Source organism: Rhinolophus sinicus, linkage group LG02 (genome assembly GCF_036562045.2).
Source record: "Rhinolophus sinicus isolate RSC01 linkage group LG02, ASM3656204v1, whole genome shotgun sequence".
In the NCBI taxonomy this organism is placed as follows: Eukaryota; Metazoa; Chordata; class Mammalia; order Chiroptera; family Rhinolophidae; genus Rhinolophus; species Rhinolophus sinicus.
The window spans coordinates 74724294-74741990 of record NC_133752.1 but is presented as its reverse complement, the minus strand read 5'-3'; the positions used below and the strand labels follow the sequence as shown (position 1 = coordinate 74741990).

The following is a 17697-nucleotide window of genomic DNA, read 5'->3' as shown; positions in this document are numbered from 1 at the left end:
ACCTTGAAACGTGCTAAACGAAAGAAGCCAGAAAAAACAAGGCCACATATTTCATGTTTCCATTTATATGAAATGTCCAGAATAGTCAAAATAGGCAAATTTTAGAAAACATTGCTCAGTACACAGTTTACATAATTAAGGAACCAAATGTATTATGATATAATCCCTATAAAGTTAATTATACAGTCATGCAATATATTTACTGAAAGCCTGATGTGCTTAGCACTGTATGTGCATACCATGTCCTGAGAATCAAAGTAATACAACCAATCGCTTGGTACTTATATGAAGAAAAATAACAAAGACCTATTATAAATTGTGAGAAAACCCCAACTTCCACTGAGCAACTTGTTCCCCCAAATAAAGTTGTATTCAAAAAGCTCAATGAGGGGGCCGGCCCGGTGGCTCAGGTGGTTAGAGCTCCATGCTTCTAACTCCAAAGGCTGCTGGTTCAATTCCCACATGGGCCAGTGGGCTCTCAACCACAAGGTTGCCAGTTCAATTCCTCGAGTCCCGCAAGGGATGGTGGGCACTGCCCCCTGCAACTAAGATTGAACACGGCACCTTGAGCTGAGCTGCCACTGAGCTCCCAGATGGCTCGGTTGGAGCACGTCCTCTCAACCACAAGGTTGCCAGTTTGATTCCTCGACTGGGGAATGGTGGGCTGCGCCCCCTGCAACTAGCAATGGCAACTGGATTTGGAGCTGAGCTGCGCCCTCAACAACTAAGACTGAAAGGACAACAACTTGAAGCTGAACGGCACCCTCCACAACCAAGATTGAAAGGACAACAACTTGACTTGGAAAAAAGTCCTGGAAGTACACACTGTTCCCGAATAAAGTCCTGTTCCCCTTCCCCAATAAAAAAAAATCTTAAAAAAAAAAAAAAAAACTGAATAAGGCATAAAATGAGAGGAAGTAAGTACCACTGAGTCTCTATCATACCAAGGCAATTCAATTTGAGCATCTCAGCCGAAGCGTTACGTTACCGGAGAGTGGAGCCCTTCTCGGCGCGATGCCCAGGCTGGTTTCCACACCAGGGGTCAAACCGGGCAGAGTCTGGGCTAGCTTCCCACACCCAGGGGTTGTACCCCGGCCTAGGGGAGAAGAAGTGGGAATTCTAACTGCTACGTTGCCAGGGCTAGGGCCCTCCACACGGTGTCCAAGCATCTCAAGCAAAGAATTGAATGAGACACAGGTAAAGTGGTGAAAAAGAAGTTGATTAGAAGAGAGAGTATACTCCACAGAATTAGGAGCAGGCCGAGCACAAAGAAAAGCGGCTCAAGGCATTATTAGGGGAAAAAGTACACTCCAAAGGGTTTGGAGTGGACCCAAGCAAAAGCAAGGGTCAAGAGGCTCAAGGGCTCGAAGTGGCATTATTATTGATACGGCCAAACAAGTTTCTTAGCTCCCTAGTTCCTGATCTTAATCAGCTTTTTAATCTTAAACAGAAGACTGATCCTAGCCTGAATCATAGGAAGTCCCCTACCCCTGCTCCAGGCCATTCCAGGCCCAGCTCCTGGGTGAACACCGGCACCTGAATGACCAGATTAACCAGAGGAAAAGACCACAGGCTCCACGAAGCTAAAAAGAATTTCTATCACACAGCCACCCTGTTTCAATGGCATTGGGTCCTGCTTCTTGGGCCAATACTTTTAACTCTGTTTAACCAAAATCTATTTTTCCTTATTCAAGGGCCTTATTCCTTATACAAATGATACCCCAGCAAGATTACCAGTACCAACCAAAGAAGCCAGCGTGGTCTTCCAGGCGGATCTCGAGACCCCTTCCTTGCATCTAAGATCAGACAGGGCTAGAGTTCCATGAATCCCCCAATCGGTAGTTTCCCTGAAAATAAGACCTAGCCGGACAATCAGTTCTAATATGTCTTTTGGAGCAAAAATTAATTTAAGATCTGGTCTTATTTTACTAAACTATAAGACCGGGTCTTTAATATAACATATAACATAATATAAAATAATATATACCAGGTCTTCTATTAATTTTTACTCCAAAGACATTTAGAGCTGATTGTCTGGCTAGGTCTTATTTTCGGGGACACACGGTAGGGACAGCTGTACGCCCCTGCCCAGCAGGAAGCAGATACAGAAGAAGACCTCCTGTCCCTCAACTTCCCATAGAGATTTTATGGGCATCTGTCTCTCAAGGAGAAAGCAGTTAGAGATAGGCATCGGGCCCTGCATTCCTGCATGTCCAACACAACCCACAGTATGCAACCACCCAAAAGACCTCCCCTCTCCTCCCAAATCTTCCCCTTTTCACTGTAATTATCTACCCTTAAGGGAAAACAAATGGGTACAAAATACCCAACTAGATTAAATCGGTCACTCACACCTGCACAGTCAAGGCCACAACTACCTTCATTTCACCTGGGCCTCATTATACTATCACTATAATATGCATATGCCCAGAAGTTCATTAATATCGTAACAGACTGAACTCTGGGAAGGAACATGCACAGTCTGAAGAGATGAGGTAATAGTCTCTTGTCAATCACAGGTGTCAATCAAGTGGTCCCAAGACTGGAAAGGAACAGCCCATTCTAGAGAAAAAAAGGGATAAAAACTCCAAGTTCTCGCCAGTCAGTGCCTTTGAACCTTTGAGCCTTTTGAGCCTGTTCTGCTCAGGCCCACTCCAATCCCTGTGGAGTGTACTTTCCCTTCTAATAATGGCCTTGAGCCACTGTTTTCTGCTTGGGCTCACTTCTACCTCTTTGAAGTGTACTTTTTCTTCTAATAAACTGCTTTTTCACTACTTTACTTCGGTATCTCGTTCAATTCTTTGCTCGAGACACCAAGAACCTGGACATCGCGCTGAGAAGGGCCCACTCTCCGGTAACATTATTAGAAGAGAGAGTACACTCCAAAGAGTTTGGAGCAGGCCCTGAGCAAAAGCAAGGCTCAAAAGGGCCAAAGGGCTCAATGGCTCAAGGTGGCATTATCAGGAGAAAAAGTACATTCCAAAGGGTTTGGGATGGACCCAAGCAAAGGCAAGGCTCAAAAAGCAGTGGCTGCAGGAGCCTGGGGTGTTATTTTGATTTCTCTGGGATGGGCTGTTGCCCTCTGGGTGTGGGATGCTTGATTGACACCTGTGATTGATAAGGGGCTATTACCTCACCTCTTAGACTGCTCATGTCCCTTCCCAGAGTTCAGTCTGTTATAATGATATTAATGAACTACTGGGCATATGTATGATATTGTAATGATGGTGTAATGAGGCTAGGGTGAGATGGAGGTCATGGTGGCCTCTACCAGTGGCTAATGCTTAGGGCAGATAAAAAAAAATTCAGGAGGTCTCCAGGAGGTGCTTCCCATAGATTGTGTTGGACATGCAGGAATGCAGAGACCCCATTACCTGTATCTATCTGCCTGCCGTAGTTTTCCCTGAGAAACGTGATCCCCATAAATCTCTGTGGGGAGTTGAGGGACAGGAGGTCTCTTCTGTATCTGCTTCAAGCTGAGAAAGGGAGCGGTCCCTACCTATTGGGGATTCATGGAACTCTCACCCTATCTGATCTTAAATAAGGAAAAAGGGGGTCTCTTTTTCCTTGGTCGGGGTGCACTGCAGGCCTCGCTGGGACATAACTTGTATCCTGATGGCCCCTAGATGAGTAGAAACAGATGTAAGTTAATAAATTAAAAGCGCTGGCCCCAGGAGTAGGACTCAAGCCCAATTATCTTGATTTCACCCAGGGGTTAGGTATGGACTGGCCTGAAGGAGTGTTAAAAACTCATTTGGTTTGTTTATCTGAGCGTTAGGTCCAGAATGGCTGGGGGAGTGTTGGGCTACAATGATTACAGTTAACAAGCTTCAGTCACAGGCTTTTAAGTAGTTATCTGAAGCAGGGGTGAGAAACATTTTGTGATACAGGCTAGGAGTAATCTTGAGTTTAGGATTGAGACACTGGTTAGAAGAGTAATTAAAACCATGAGCTAAGGAGCTAAGAAACAAGGGAAACAGAGACCTAAAATTGTTATATTGAGGGGACTTAAAATTTCTCTAATGATGGAGACTTTAAACTTCTGTAGTAAGGGAGCTCTCCCGTATCAAAAGTACATGCCAGTTCAGGAAAAGAATTATTCATACCTGATTTTGTGTACTCCTAAATCCTGGCTGAATCATACATTTTTCTTTTCATGTTTTCCCCCTCTTAAATCTGTGGTTCAGACCTCCCATGGTTGTCTGTGTCCCATAGACACAGTTAGTGAAAACATACCTGGTGTCTCAGCCACTTTGTCAGGAAACAGATGGCACAGTTGATTTGAGAAGAGTTTAATAAAGACACTTGGAACAAAGGTGTGGGCAGGGTGGCCTGAAACTATAAGGGTGAGTATAGTATCCAGACTAGTGCCAGCAAGCACTGTCATCAGCCTGAAGGGGTGAGGTGAGTGAGTGGTTGGTAGCACTGGAGTTAGAGACAGCTGCCTGTCAGGAAATGAGATCCACATGTGAAGAACAGACTGCAGAGCCTGCAGGGAGGGAGCCAGGGCAATCAATACTCTGACTTCCCTCCTCCCTCCTATCTCCTTCTGATGCTCCCCTTTAGCCCAAAGCAAGCAGAAACCAGAGGACAAGAGAACCCACTGATGTCCATACAGGTCAGCCCCCTAGGACATGAGCAAGGTGAAGAAGGGAAAGAGGGAAGCTAGTAGGCACAACTGATCATGGAGATGACCTGCGGTTCCACCTCCCTGAAATCCTGAGCGTTGATTTCTTTACATAAATGACCTCTTAATTCTTAGTAACTTGAATAGTTTACATTTAAGTCAGTAGGTTAAATGCTTCACTGTCATTATTGCATTGAATCTTCTTAATGAGCCAAGAAGATAAACTAATATTATCCCCACTCTACAGATGAGTAAACTGATGCTTAGACACATGCCCAAGGTCACAGAGCTAGTACTAGTAGTGGTGAAGGGTTGAAGCCAAGATACTAATCCAGGTTGTCCAATTCCAGGAGAAAAGCCCATGTTTTATCCACTCCAGTAAAACATACGTTTGAAGGCATTATCTATAAGACTTTCAAGACTGAAGGAAAAGTTACAACAGTGAGGCTGAAGTGTACTTGAAGTGTACTTTTTCTTCTAATAAAATGCTTTTTCACTACTTCATTATCTCGTTCAATTCTTTGCTCGAGACGCCAAGAACCTGGACATCGTGCCGAGAAGGGCCCACTCTCCGGTAACATTATTACAAGAGAAAGTACACTCCAAAGAGTTTGGAGCAGGCCCTGAGCAAAAGCAAGGCTCAAAAGGGCCAAAGGGCTCAATGGCTCAAGGTGGCATTATTAGGAGGAAAAAGTACATTCCAAAGGGTTTGGAGCAGACCCAAGCAAAGGCAAGGCTCAAGAAGTTACTATCTTTTAAGTCTACCCAGCTCTGGCTAAGAAAACTAGAATTTTTCTCTCAATTTGGCCTGAGAAGACTGCTGCTAAAAATCCTGAAAAAATGCACAGATGAATATTAGTGCAATTCCTGGGTTCCAGGTGAGTCTTGGTTCTGATTCAGTCCTAAAGCTCCACATAGACATATAGTCTCAATGCCCTCACCAATAGTGCTCTGTATTCATTGGTCTTGATTTTTAGAAACATTCTTGTTTCTAGGAGTGAATGAATGAATGAATGAATGAATGAAGTGGGATAAAATACATCTAAAATAAAGTATCTTGGTCCTTGTACTTATCAATTATCAGATTTTAAGAAATTGTTAAATCATGGTTTTGAAATAGTTTTAAGGTAAGCATTCTTGGGAGACAACCAAGATGGCACCGTAGGTAAACGCTGTGCTTACCTTCTCTCACAACAACATCAAAATTACAACTAATTTACAAAACAACCATCAATGAGAATCGCCTAAAATCAAGCTGAACTGAAGCTTTTCAACTAAGGACGTGCAGAAGCAGCCACCTCCAGACTGGTAGGAATGTCAGAGACACGGAACAGACTGGTCCCACACCCGCGTGCGACCTTTAAAGATTGGGAGAGCTATTTCGGCTTTGGGTGTCGCCCCGCACCCTCTAGAGGAGCGAGAGATCCCAACCTCACCCCAGCCCAGTGTTCCAGTGCCAGAGAAAGACATTCCCATAAATTTTGGTTGTGAAAACCAGCAGACATTGTGACTGAGTGAGACTGAGTGTGGCTGCACTCACAGGGGCTCCTCTTAAAGGGACCGCATGCGGACTTACCCACCAACAGAATCACTCACTCTGAGCGCCAGCACTAGGGCAGCAACTGGAAAGGTGGCAGGGACATATGGTGGGGAACTGAGTGGTCTGGCTTGGGACGGGGGCTGGAGAGGCGGCTTTCTCCTGGATGGAGGAGCTGGTGGAGGCCGTTGTTTTGTTGTTAAACCACCCCCCCTTCCCGGTGTGCGAACAAAGGTGGCCACTATTTCTGAGTCTCTGCCATTTGTTCCCCCACCCTGGCGATTTTAGACCTGGTCCCACCCAACTTTTGGGCCAATGCAGGCTGCTTTCAGTGGCTTTTTCATGCAGACCACCTGCTTTGGCTCAAGCTGCAGACTTTCCTTTTCCTGTTTTGCAGGACCCAGACAACCAGCACCTGGCTTGAGTGTGTCCTGTACTTCTGGCTGAGCAGCCCTACGTCAGCACTAGCAGCAGGCAGCTTTGGTTCGCGGCTTGGCCTCTCAAGGCTCTTCCAAGCACAGCATGGATGGCAGACATCTGTGGATTTCTTTCTGGCTCCCACTGGATGGCCCCAGGTGGGGCACAGGCTGTGGCTGAAGTAGACTTATAGTGGGTCCTCTCCAAGGTGATCCTGGGGCTGGTGCCCCCAGTGGCCAGCTTCAAAATGAGCTGGGGCATCACCAAGCCGTCTCCAAGTACAACACAACCAAGGCGTGGATTGGACGGGCACCAGGGTCTTGCAGAGGCAGATCCTGCTCCGTAGAATCAGCCCCTGCACAACAATTCTTCCACTGTAGTCAAGGCCAGTCCTAACAACCAGTGAGCCCAAGGATCAGTCCCCCACACTGATGTACAATTATCAACCAAGGCTCAACTATGAGAGGGGGGCACACACAACCCACACAGGGGATGCACCTGGAGCACATGGCTTCGGTGACCAGAAAGACTGCGCCACTGAACCCCATAGCACATCTACTACATAAGGCCACTCTACTAAGACTGGAAGACATGGCAGCCCTACCTAATACACAGAAACAAACACAGGGCAGTGAAAATAGGGAGACAAAAAAAAACATGTCCCAAATAAAAGAACAGAACAAAGCTTCAGAAAAAGAACTGTGTAAAACGGAGATAAGCAATCTATCAGATGAAGAGTTCCAAACCCTGGTAATAAGAATGCTCAGTGATCTCAGGGAGAATGTCATCAGAGAGATGAAAACCATAAAAAAAGGACCAGTCAGAAATAAAGGATATAATAATGGAAATGAAGAATATATTACAGGGAATCAACAGATTAGATGAAGCAGAGGATACAACCAGCGATGTAGAAGATAAGGTAGCAGAAAACACCCAACCAGAACAGCAAAAAGAAAAAAGAATCCAAACAATTGAGGAGAGCTTAAGAGGCCTGCGGGACTCTATCAAGCGTACCAACATTTGCATTATAGGGGTACCAGAAGGAGAAGAGAGAGAGCAAGGAATTGAAAACCTATTTGAAGAAATAATGACAGAAAACTTCTCTAACCTGGTGAAGGAAATAGACATACAAGCCCAGGAAGCACAGAGAGTCCCAAACATGATAAATCCAAAGACACCAACACCAAGACACATCACAATTAAAATGTCAAAGATTAAATACAAAGAGAGACTCTTAAAAGCAGCAAGAGAAAGGCAGTTAGTTACCTACAAGGGAGCCCCCATAAGACTATCAGCTGATGTCTCAACAGAAACTTTGCTGGCAAGAAGGGAGTGGCAGGAAATATTCCAAGTGATGAAAAGCAACAACATACAACCAAGATTGCTCTACCCAGGAAGTCTGTCATTTAGAATTGAAGGACAGATAAGGAGCTTCCCAGACAAGAAAAAGCTGAAGGAGTTCATCACCACCAAACCAGTATTACAAGGGATCTTAGAGGGACTTCTTTAAGATGGGAGAGGGGGTAAAGGATGGGTGAAAGGGGAAGGGATTAAGAAGTACAAATTGGTTGTTGTACAGTAGTCATGGGGATGTAGGGTATAGCATAAGGAATATAGTCAATAATATTGTAATAACTATGTATGGTGCCAGATAGGCACTAGATCTATCAGAGTGATAGATGGGAATGAGGTTTGGGGGCAGGGTGGGAAAAGGTGAAGTATAGTCACGGGATGTGGAGCACAGCATAGGGAATATAGTCAATGGTATTGTAGCAGCTGTATAAGATGTCAGAGAGGTAGTAGCTTTTGGGGGTGGGTTATCACTGTACGAGGGTTTTAAATGTCTAACTATTACATTGCTTTGTACATCTGAAACAAACAAACAAAAAGATAAACATTCATTCTCATTTCATAAAAATGTTAGGGCTCAGGTTAATCTTGATTTTTTTTTTTACCATCTTTACTATTAAAAATCAAATTTCATCATGGCTCAATAATATTTAAGAATACCACTAAATGAAAATGAAATATAATGAAGAGTAGGCTGCTTGGATGAATAGAAGCAAAGGGAATGTAATGATAAATAAAGACATTTTTTAAAACCTAGGATCCACTTTCCAGCAATAAGTAAGACTTAAAAGACAAACTCTTGGGGGAGCTGGTTAGCTCAGTTGGTTAGAGCGTGATGCTCTTAACAAGGTTGCTGGTTCGATCCCTTGGGCCACTGTGAGCTGCACCCTCCACAACTAGATTGAAACAACTACTTGACTTGGAGCTGATGGGTCCTGGCAAAACACACTTAAATAAATAAAAGTTTAAAAAAAAAATGCAAACTCTTTTCACACTCCATAGATTCTAGAAAGAAACTCAGGCCCTGTCAAGATATGAGGAACAGGGATATGAAAATGTCTTCTAGTCTGTCTCTTTTTTTGTGCCAGTGACAAAATTCTTTCTCCTTCCTGGCAACGCAGAAGCATTTTCAATTCAATTGATAAAACATAATTGTGTTTGATTGTGTTGTGTTTTCTATTAACATTTTGAGCTAAATAATTACCCTTTCAGTTTCTGGTATATTTTTGGATAGACCATTTTTTCTGTGACTGCAGAAAAATGTCAAAGCCAAAACAAGACATGTGATGTATGAAACACGTGATAAAATAAAAATTGGTTGATTGGGTAATGCTGTCACCTTTCTCTTTAAGTGTACTTAATGGGGGAAATCTCATGAATCTACAGTTAACTACAAACATTCAATTATGAAAAAGTGTACAATCTTAGTGAAAGGTTTAAAGGAAGCCATTACTTTGAAGTGTCATTAATAATTGAGAAATTATGGATAAAAGGAATTTAAAGATCTTCTAATTCATCAGGCAATTACCATCACTTACAGGAAAGTAAGGCCCAGAAAATTCTAGTAACTTGCTCAAGTTCATGAAGCTATTTACTAACAGTACCTAAATGGATATCAAAAAAGTACTGTACCCTAGAACTATAAGGTTTTTATAACCACTTGTCCAAATTTCTTATTGGTGTCTCCCTTTTTTCCTTGGCTGGCAGGAAGTTCAATGTTAAGTTCTATCTCAATTACAGCTTCCCTTAGCTCATCTTTTCTGGTATGCTTATTCTCTACCACCATCATTCTGTTCTTGTCTTTGCATTTATTCTTGAAAGTTTATTGTAATAGTGCTTTATTATTAGGAGCTGTCTATTTCTACCTGGAAATAGGTGAAGTACAGATAATAAGTATATTAGAGTGCTTCCCGGAACATAAATTGTAGTGTTCAAAAGCTAACCTCAGAAATAAGACATCTCCTTCACCCCTCTCTGCCACCTACGCCCCCGTTCCCCAACACCAACAAAAACATTTCAAGCTATTTGTCCAACATATGGAATCTACCTTCTCAACCCCACCAGGGTTCCATCTCCTCTTTGTCTATGCGAAGATAAGAATCTGATGGATAAGGAAAACTTAGGAACTTGCCCAGAAGTAAGTTCATGAGATGTCTAGGGCATCCGACCCCTCCCTCTCTGGGATCTTAGTCAGGAGCCTTGAGCAGAGCAAGCTCTGAACAAATATCTGTTATCTGAGAAGCGTTGGAAGAGGAAGTAATTTAAGGAGTAAGAAGCAACTGTGGTTTTAAGTTACTGAGGTCTCGGAGTTAACTTGTTACCGCAGCATAACTGAGTCTATTATTGACCATATTACAGAAGCGATTCTAACTTTTGGGTCAAGACCACTTTGAGAGTCTTATGAGAACTGTGTACTCTCCCTTGGTGAACATACACTCAGAATTTTCCAGAAAATTTCAAGAAAATTTCAAAATTTCAAATTTCCCTAAAGCTTATCCAGGGTTCCCATGTTAAGAACTCCTAATCTGGAAACTTCTCCTCTGCTCAGAATCACTTTTTATCTGACAGATTATCTTAGTTTTGTTTCTTTTATAGCATTTGTTGGCTACATAGAAAGGTTTTGGAATATAATATACTGCTTTAAAATGTTAAAATGAATTGCTCAAATTATTAGTCTAGAAAGAGGGTATTGGAAAGACAAATGGATGAGCCTGTTCTGAAAAATGAAAAGTTTACTATTAAAAAAGCATTGTGCTACAATCATTGAAACAAAGCATCTTTGCTCCCCTAAATACTAGAGCATATATTTCTCAAAATTATGCCAAGTCTTAATCTGGTGGGTTCTTTCATATTAAAATCTTTATGGTATACTAATAAAAATATTTATAAGGAAACATTTTTAACGACAATTATTCCAGTCTAGAAACAATACTTCCCATTTCGTTAGCCAGACAAGCCTACCCATTTATATTACAGGCAGGCACACACCCCAGACTCAGCCACCCACACCATTCCCTGCATGTTCCTGCCCTCCTCTCCTTCCCCTTTGCTCTAATCAGAAAAGCAAATGGAATTGTTTGAGTGCCTTTACTCTGTGCAATGATGTCTGTTCAGCAAGCAGATGTTTCTGTTGCCTAGGTACTAAGTGCCTAGCCATGAAAATACTTGGGGAGAATATTTGAAATCTGGCCACTTAAATTTGTTCCTAAAATGAAGCTACTTTTACTAACAAGTAACCAGATAACGATCGTGCTTTTCCAAAGTAACTTTAAAATCATTGTTTCTTGTCTCTTCCTGTTCTGGTTCTTAGCCAACAACTAACAAAAACCAATTTTAGTTCTCGTCTCCCTTTTGAGCTCTCTGAAGACAAACACCCATTTTATTTTATATTTTTTTTTCCTTTTTTTTTCTGTCTTAAGCATTTATTAAGAGTTTAATTTGCTAGGCACTATGTAAGTGGTCAGTCCTGGGCCCTGTCCTTGGGTCTCCAGTTCCCTATCACCGGAAAAAAGATGGGATATGGAGGAAGAGTATTATGATCTTTTCAGGTGACACTTGGGCGCCTTTCACACCAGCTGCAGCTGTCACTGGGCTCTCACCAATAGGCTCTGCAAGAGCTGCTCTTGTTGAGACAGGGAAGTGGGCTCCTCCAGGTACCATACCTGGCTCAGTTTCTCCCAGGACACAGGTTGTGATCAGGACACAGGTTGTGATGAATGCAGCAGGATCTGGGTGTGCCCTGGACATTCCACAGGTTCCACAAGTTACCCCTTATCTTAACAGCTTTTTTCAAATCATCCCCACCCATTTTTTTATTTTTTTTTTAAAGATTTTATTGGGGAAAGGGAACAGGACTTCATTGGGGAACAGTGTGTACTTTCAGGATTTTTTTCCAAGTCAAGTTGTCCTTTCAGTCTTAGTTGTGGAGGGCGCAGCTCAGCTCCAGGTTCAGTTGCCGTTGCTAGTTGCAGGGGGCGCAGCCCACCATCCCTTGCGGGAGTCAAACCGGCAACCTTATGGTTGAGAGGACGCGCTCCAACCGAGCCATCCAGGAGCTCATTGGCAGCTCAGCTCAAGGTTCCGTGTTCAATCTTAGTTGCAGGGGGCAGAGCCCACCATCCCTTGCGGGACTCGAGGAATCAAACTGGCAACCTTGTGGTTGAGAGTCCACTGGCCCATGTGGGAATTGAACCAGCAGCCTTCAGAGTTAGGAGCACGGAGCTCCAACCGCCTGAGCCACTGGGCCGGGCTGGGCCGCCCCCCCCCGCCCCCCGCCATTTTTAAATGTCCTGACGAAGTGAAGAGTTTTCTTCTGAAGTCCTATGGTTAACGCCTGTGTTATAATGAAAAATTCCTAGTTAAATCTTTATTCTTAAAAAGATTTAGTAGAGTGGAAAGGATGAATAACTTTCAAAGTAATTGAAGGCGGCAGTCCTTCCTACTTAAGAGACTACACTAGAAATATCTTGTGAAAAATAAATCACTTGGGTCCAAATGTGCTAAAAGTGAAAGAATTGTTTTATTACTAAACTATACTACTTATTGTCAACTTTTAGCTTGGTGATGTTGTGATAGTTTCAAAGTCTTCATTATGTTGGTAAAGGAAGAAAATGGCTATTCCCGTTGAATTTGTGGATAACAGTGAATAGCCAAAGGAATATCCTGGAAATTTAAAGGGAAGCAACATTACCATAGCAATAATTCTCAGGGAAAGGCAGGGTAGTTCCTATTTTGCCTTAAATTGCTCCAAATGGGTCATCCTACTATCTACTATGGTATTCTATTGCTTTCACAGCACTTATGACAATATTATAATTGTATATATATATTACTCTGTATAAAGTTTGTATGCCTCATGAAACTTTTACCTCTGTAATGTCAGGGGACGTAATTCATTCTTTCATCTTTTTATATCTTTTACCTAGCACAGATACTGGCATATTGTATGGAGCTCCAAAATGTTTTTTAACATGTTAGTATACTGTGCGCATATGCATGTATGTATATACATGGGTGATGCACACAGCAAGAAACTTGAAAACTTGAAGAGATCTGTGGTAGGTGATGTAGGTTGTCCCCATTGGGGTCAGTGAGACAATACCATACCATACAGCAGTGTTTCTGGTTGCTCACACCATCTCATCTCACTCCCTCAATTATAATCTCCTGACCTGTGAGGAAGAGTGAAGATAGTTGGGAAAACACTCAAGAAATAATTGTGTATCTTCACTGTAATTTGAAAAGTGAGACTATAATTTAGTTATATAGCCCTGCAGAAATTTAAATGTCAATCATATGCACAACTAATGAAGACCGGTTTAGTTCTCCAAATTATTCTATACATACAAGTAGCTAGAATGCATATACACACATAATACTACAATACCTTAGCATTAAATAAAGTGCATAGACCTTGGAAAGACACATGGAATCTGAGTTGAAATCCCAGCCCCCAATACATACTGAGTGTGTCACAGTGGGCAAGTTATTTAAAGCTCTCGGAGTCTCAGTTTCCTTATCTGTAAAATGATATTTACCTCTTCAACTTGATATAAGAATTAAAACTAACATCTTGCTTTTTTTTTTTTGTCTTGTGTTTTCTTTGTTCCTTGTTTACCGCCTTGTTTTGGATTAGTTGAGTATTTATTGAATCTACTGTATCTCCACTGTTGGCTTTTTAGCTATTCCTCTTTATGTGTGTACATGTGTGTGTGTTTTAATGGCTGCTCTATGATTTACAATATACATCTTTAACTTATCACAGTCTGCCTTGAAAGAAAGTGATGCCCACTTCATTTGTGTAAGAATTTTACAACAATGCACTTTAATTTCTCCCTTCTGTCCTTTATGCTATTGCTGTCATGTATTTTAATTCTACATTTTATGGGTTTTTAATTCAACTCCATTTTGGTCAAAGAACATACTTTGTATGATTTAAATCCTTTTAAATCTATTGACACATGTTTTATGGCCAAGCATATTGTCTTTATTGGTAAATATTCCGAGTGCCCTTCAAAAGAATGTACATTTCTTTTTGGGGGTGGAATGTACTATATACATGTCAAATAGGTCAAGTTAGTTGGTAAGTTGTTCACATCTTCTATATACTTACTGATTTTTCAGTCTACTTTGGTTGATTATTGAGAGAAGGCTGTTGTGTGGATTTATCTATTTGTCCTTTCAGTTCTATCAGTTTTGCTTCATGTATTTTAAAGCTCTGTTTTTAAATACATAAATACTTAGAATTGTTTTGACCTCTTGAAGAATTAGCCCTTTTATCATTATGAAAACCCTTCTTTATCCCTGGTAATACTTTTTATTCTGAAATCTACTTTGTCTGATATTAATGTATCTATTCCAGCTTTCTTTTGAGTGCTATTGGTATGGTATATAGCCCATTCCATCCTACTATGCTTAACCTATGTGACTTTTTGTAATTACAGTGGATTTCTTATAGGAATCATATAGTTGGGTTTCACTTTATCTAATCTGACAATCTCTGCCTTTTAGTAAAATTGAAGTGTTTAAACCATTTTACTTACTTTGATTAATTGATTTTAAATCTGCCATATTGCTCTTGGTTTTCTGTACGTCCCAACCCTTATTTCCTTTTTCCTCTTTTTTGACCCTGTTTTGGATGTTATATTTTTATGATTCCATTTTATGTCTTTTGTAGGCTTATTAACTGTAGCTCTTTCTTTTCTTTTTTTCTTTCTTTTTTTTAGTGGTTGCTTTATAGGTTAGAGAATATATCTTCAACGTATCACAACTAATATCCTTCAAGTAACTTATCACAAGTAATATGCCTTCAAGTAATATCATACCACCACAGATATAAGAAACTCATAGCAATATACTATTTCTTCTTGGCTAGTATTTCTGCTATTGTTATTGTACATTTCAGTTCTACACTTGATATATACCACATACTATATTATTTTTGCTTTAAACAGTCAACTATCCATTTAAGTAATTTTAAAAATAAAAATAAAAATTTTGTATTTAATCACTTCCTTCACTGCTTTTAATTCCTTTGTGTAGATCCAGATTTCCATCTGCTTTAATTTTCCTTTTGCCTGAAGGACTTGCTTTAACATCTCTTGTAGTAGAGGCCTCCTGGTGATTAATTCTTCCAGTTTTGTATGTTTGAAAACATCTTTATTTTACCTTCATTTTTGTAAGATATTTTCACTGAGTATAAAATTCTAGTTTGAGAATTTTTCTTTTTTAGCATTTTAAAGGTGTCAGTTCATTTTCTTCTGGCTTGCATCATTTCTGATGTTAAGTTTCCCATATTTCTTATCTAAGTATCTCTGTAACTGTATGTCATTTTTGCCTCTGACTGCTTTTAAGATTCTTTATCACTGTTATTTTAAATTTGACTGTGATGTGCCTTGGTGTGGTTTTCTTTATATTTATTCTGCTTGGGGTGTGTTGAACTTCTTGGATCTATGGGTTTATATTTTTCATCATATTTGGACATTTTTTTGAGTCGTTTCTTCAAATATTGTTAGGCACGGCCAGAATGAGTCACGGGAGACCAAAGTTGGTCTATTAGAATTTATTTGGTGTATTTGAGCTGCAGGAGGTCAGGCTAGAAAAGACCATAAACTCCTCAAGCAAAGAGGGGTATGGAGCTTTATAGGAGGGGGTAAACGAGGCTGTTCCCCCTTCAATGACAAAGGGTTTCAGGGCATGACTAAGCCCTCCAGCTCCACACCCTGGGCCCGGGCCCACTGATCACAGGCCCCAAGGAGATAAAGCAAGATGGAATCAAGACAAGATGGCTTTTAACATAAGGTTTCTGCTCCTGGCCTAAATATGACTTAACAAATATATTTTCTGTCCTCCCTTCTTCTCTCCTTCTGGCACTCCCATTATATGTTTGGACAGCAGAATAATAGCTCTTCAAAGATGTCTACATCCTAACCTCCATAATCTGTAAATATGTTAGGTTACATAGCAAATGGACCGTAAAACAGGGAGCTTACTCTGGATCCCCTAGGTGGGCCAGTGTAATTGCAAAGTTCCTTAAAAGTGAAAGAGGGAAGCATGAGAGAAAGAGTGATGCAATGTGAGGACGTGACTCACTGTTGCCAGTTTTGAAGATGGATGAAGGAGGCCACAGTTAAGAAATGCTAGGAGATGATCCTTCTCCAGAGCCTCAAGAAAGAAATGCAGCCCTGTCACAACTGTGAGACCCCAGTTAAATTTATAACTTACAGAACTGTAAGGTAATAAATTTGTGTGGTGTTGTTTCAAGCCACAAGCTTGTGGTAATTTGTTATAGCTGCCATAGCAAACAAATACACACATATATTGGACAGTTTGATATTGTTCCACTGGTCACATGGGCTCTTTTTTTTTTTTTTTTGGCTGTGCTTTACTTTGGATAGTGCATATTGCGTCAAGTTCACTAATCTTGTCGTTTGCAGTGCCTAATCTGCTATTAATCCCATTTAGTGTATTTTTCTTTTCAAATATGGTATTACTTATTTCTTAAAGTTCCATTTATTATAAATATATACATATATGGGTATATATATATATATATATATATATATATACGAACACACACATAAATATATGTGTATATATATATATATGTGTGTGTGTGTGTTCATTCACATCTGTCTTCATTAGGTTCATGTTGTCAATGTAAGAAACATCAAACACGTAGAGAATTTTTATAAGAGTTTATTTGAGCCAAACTGATGAGATGTGCTGGGGAGCAAGATCTCAAATGCTCTGGAGAACAACAGTTTTGCAGTTTCTTTAATGCATTTGAAATGAAGGAGGGAATGTAAGGAAGATTACATGAGGGTGAGAGAAAGCAAGGCAGGGATCAGATTACAGGACAGTTAAGATCATGTCTCTCTTGAGGGTGATCTGCTTTAGAAGGAGGGATCTGAAAGGGGCATTTCAAAGATGTGTTAACCTAGATACACAGAAACAATGGACAGGGCTTGCTTAAGGCAAAGATCAACCATTTACTAAAGAAGGTATATGCCTGGGGTGTGACTGCCCGCCATGATCTGCCCAGTTAGGAATTCAGGGTCAGATCACCCTGTGAGGTTACCTTCCACAGAACCCCTTTTCATCCACAATGTTTTCATTTACATTCTTGAGCAAATCTATATTTATATAGCTGTGTGTATGTCCTTTTCTGCTAATTTCTTCCTCTCTGTCCTTTCTGGGTCTGTGTGTATTTATTGATCGCTTATTCTCCTAGTTATGGGTCTTTGCCTGCTGAGAATTATTGATCAGATGCTAAATATTGTGAATTTTATGTTGTTGACTGCTGGATTTTGTTGTATTCTTTTATAAAGAGCTGGGTTTTGTGCTAGTATGCCGTTACTTGCAGATCAGTTTGACTCTTGCGAGGCTTGCATTAAGTTGTGTTAGGGCAGACCCAGACAAGGTTTCCTCTGAGGCTAACTTAACTGCACTAATGTGTGATCATTCCAAGGGCTCTGCCAAGTGTCCTGTGCATTATAGGGTCTCTCCCTTCTGACTAATGGAAAAACGAACTACGCCCGGCTTCCTGTGAGCTCTGGGAATTGTTAGGTTTACTGATTTCCAATTATCGTTTCCTCAGTTTTGAGGAATTTCACCACATGCATGCACAGATCAGTACTTAACCAAAGAGCAAGGGACTCTCTTAAACATACACAGAGCTTTCTCTTTCTGTACCTCCCTCCTCTCTTATAATACACGCAACAAATTCTATCTTCCTTGACCTTCAGTTTCCTCTCCAGGCTCTGTT

At 40.9% G+C, this 17697-nt stretch overlaps 1 protein-coding gene across 1 annotated transcript in view; it reads left to right on the top strand.

Annotated features, from left to right (window-relative positions):
* BEND4 (BEN domain containing 4) overlaps positions 1-9216 on the top strand; it is a 47123-nt gene extending 37907 nt beyond the window's left edge. The window contains exon 7 of the mRNA XM_074324620.1: positions 6562-9216. Coding sequence (XP_074180721.1) covers positions 6562-6611 — 50 coding nt within the window. The 3' untranslated portion in view covers positions 6612-9216. The remainder of the gene's footprint in view (positions 1-6561) is intronic.
* Positions 9217-17697: the final 8481 nt, after the last annotated feature.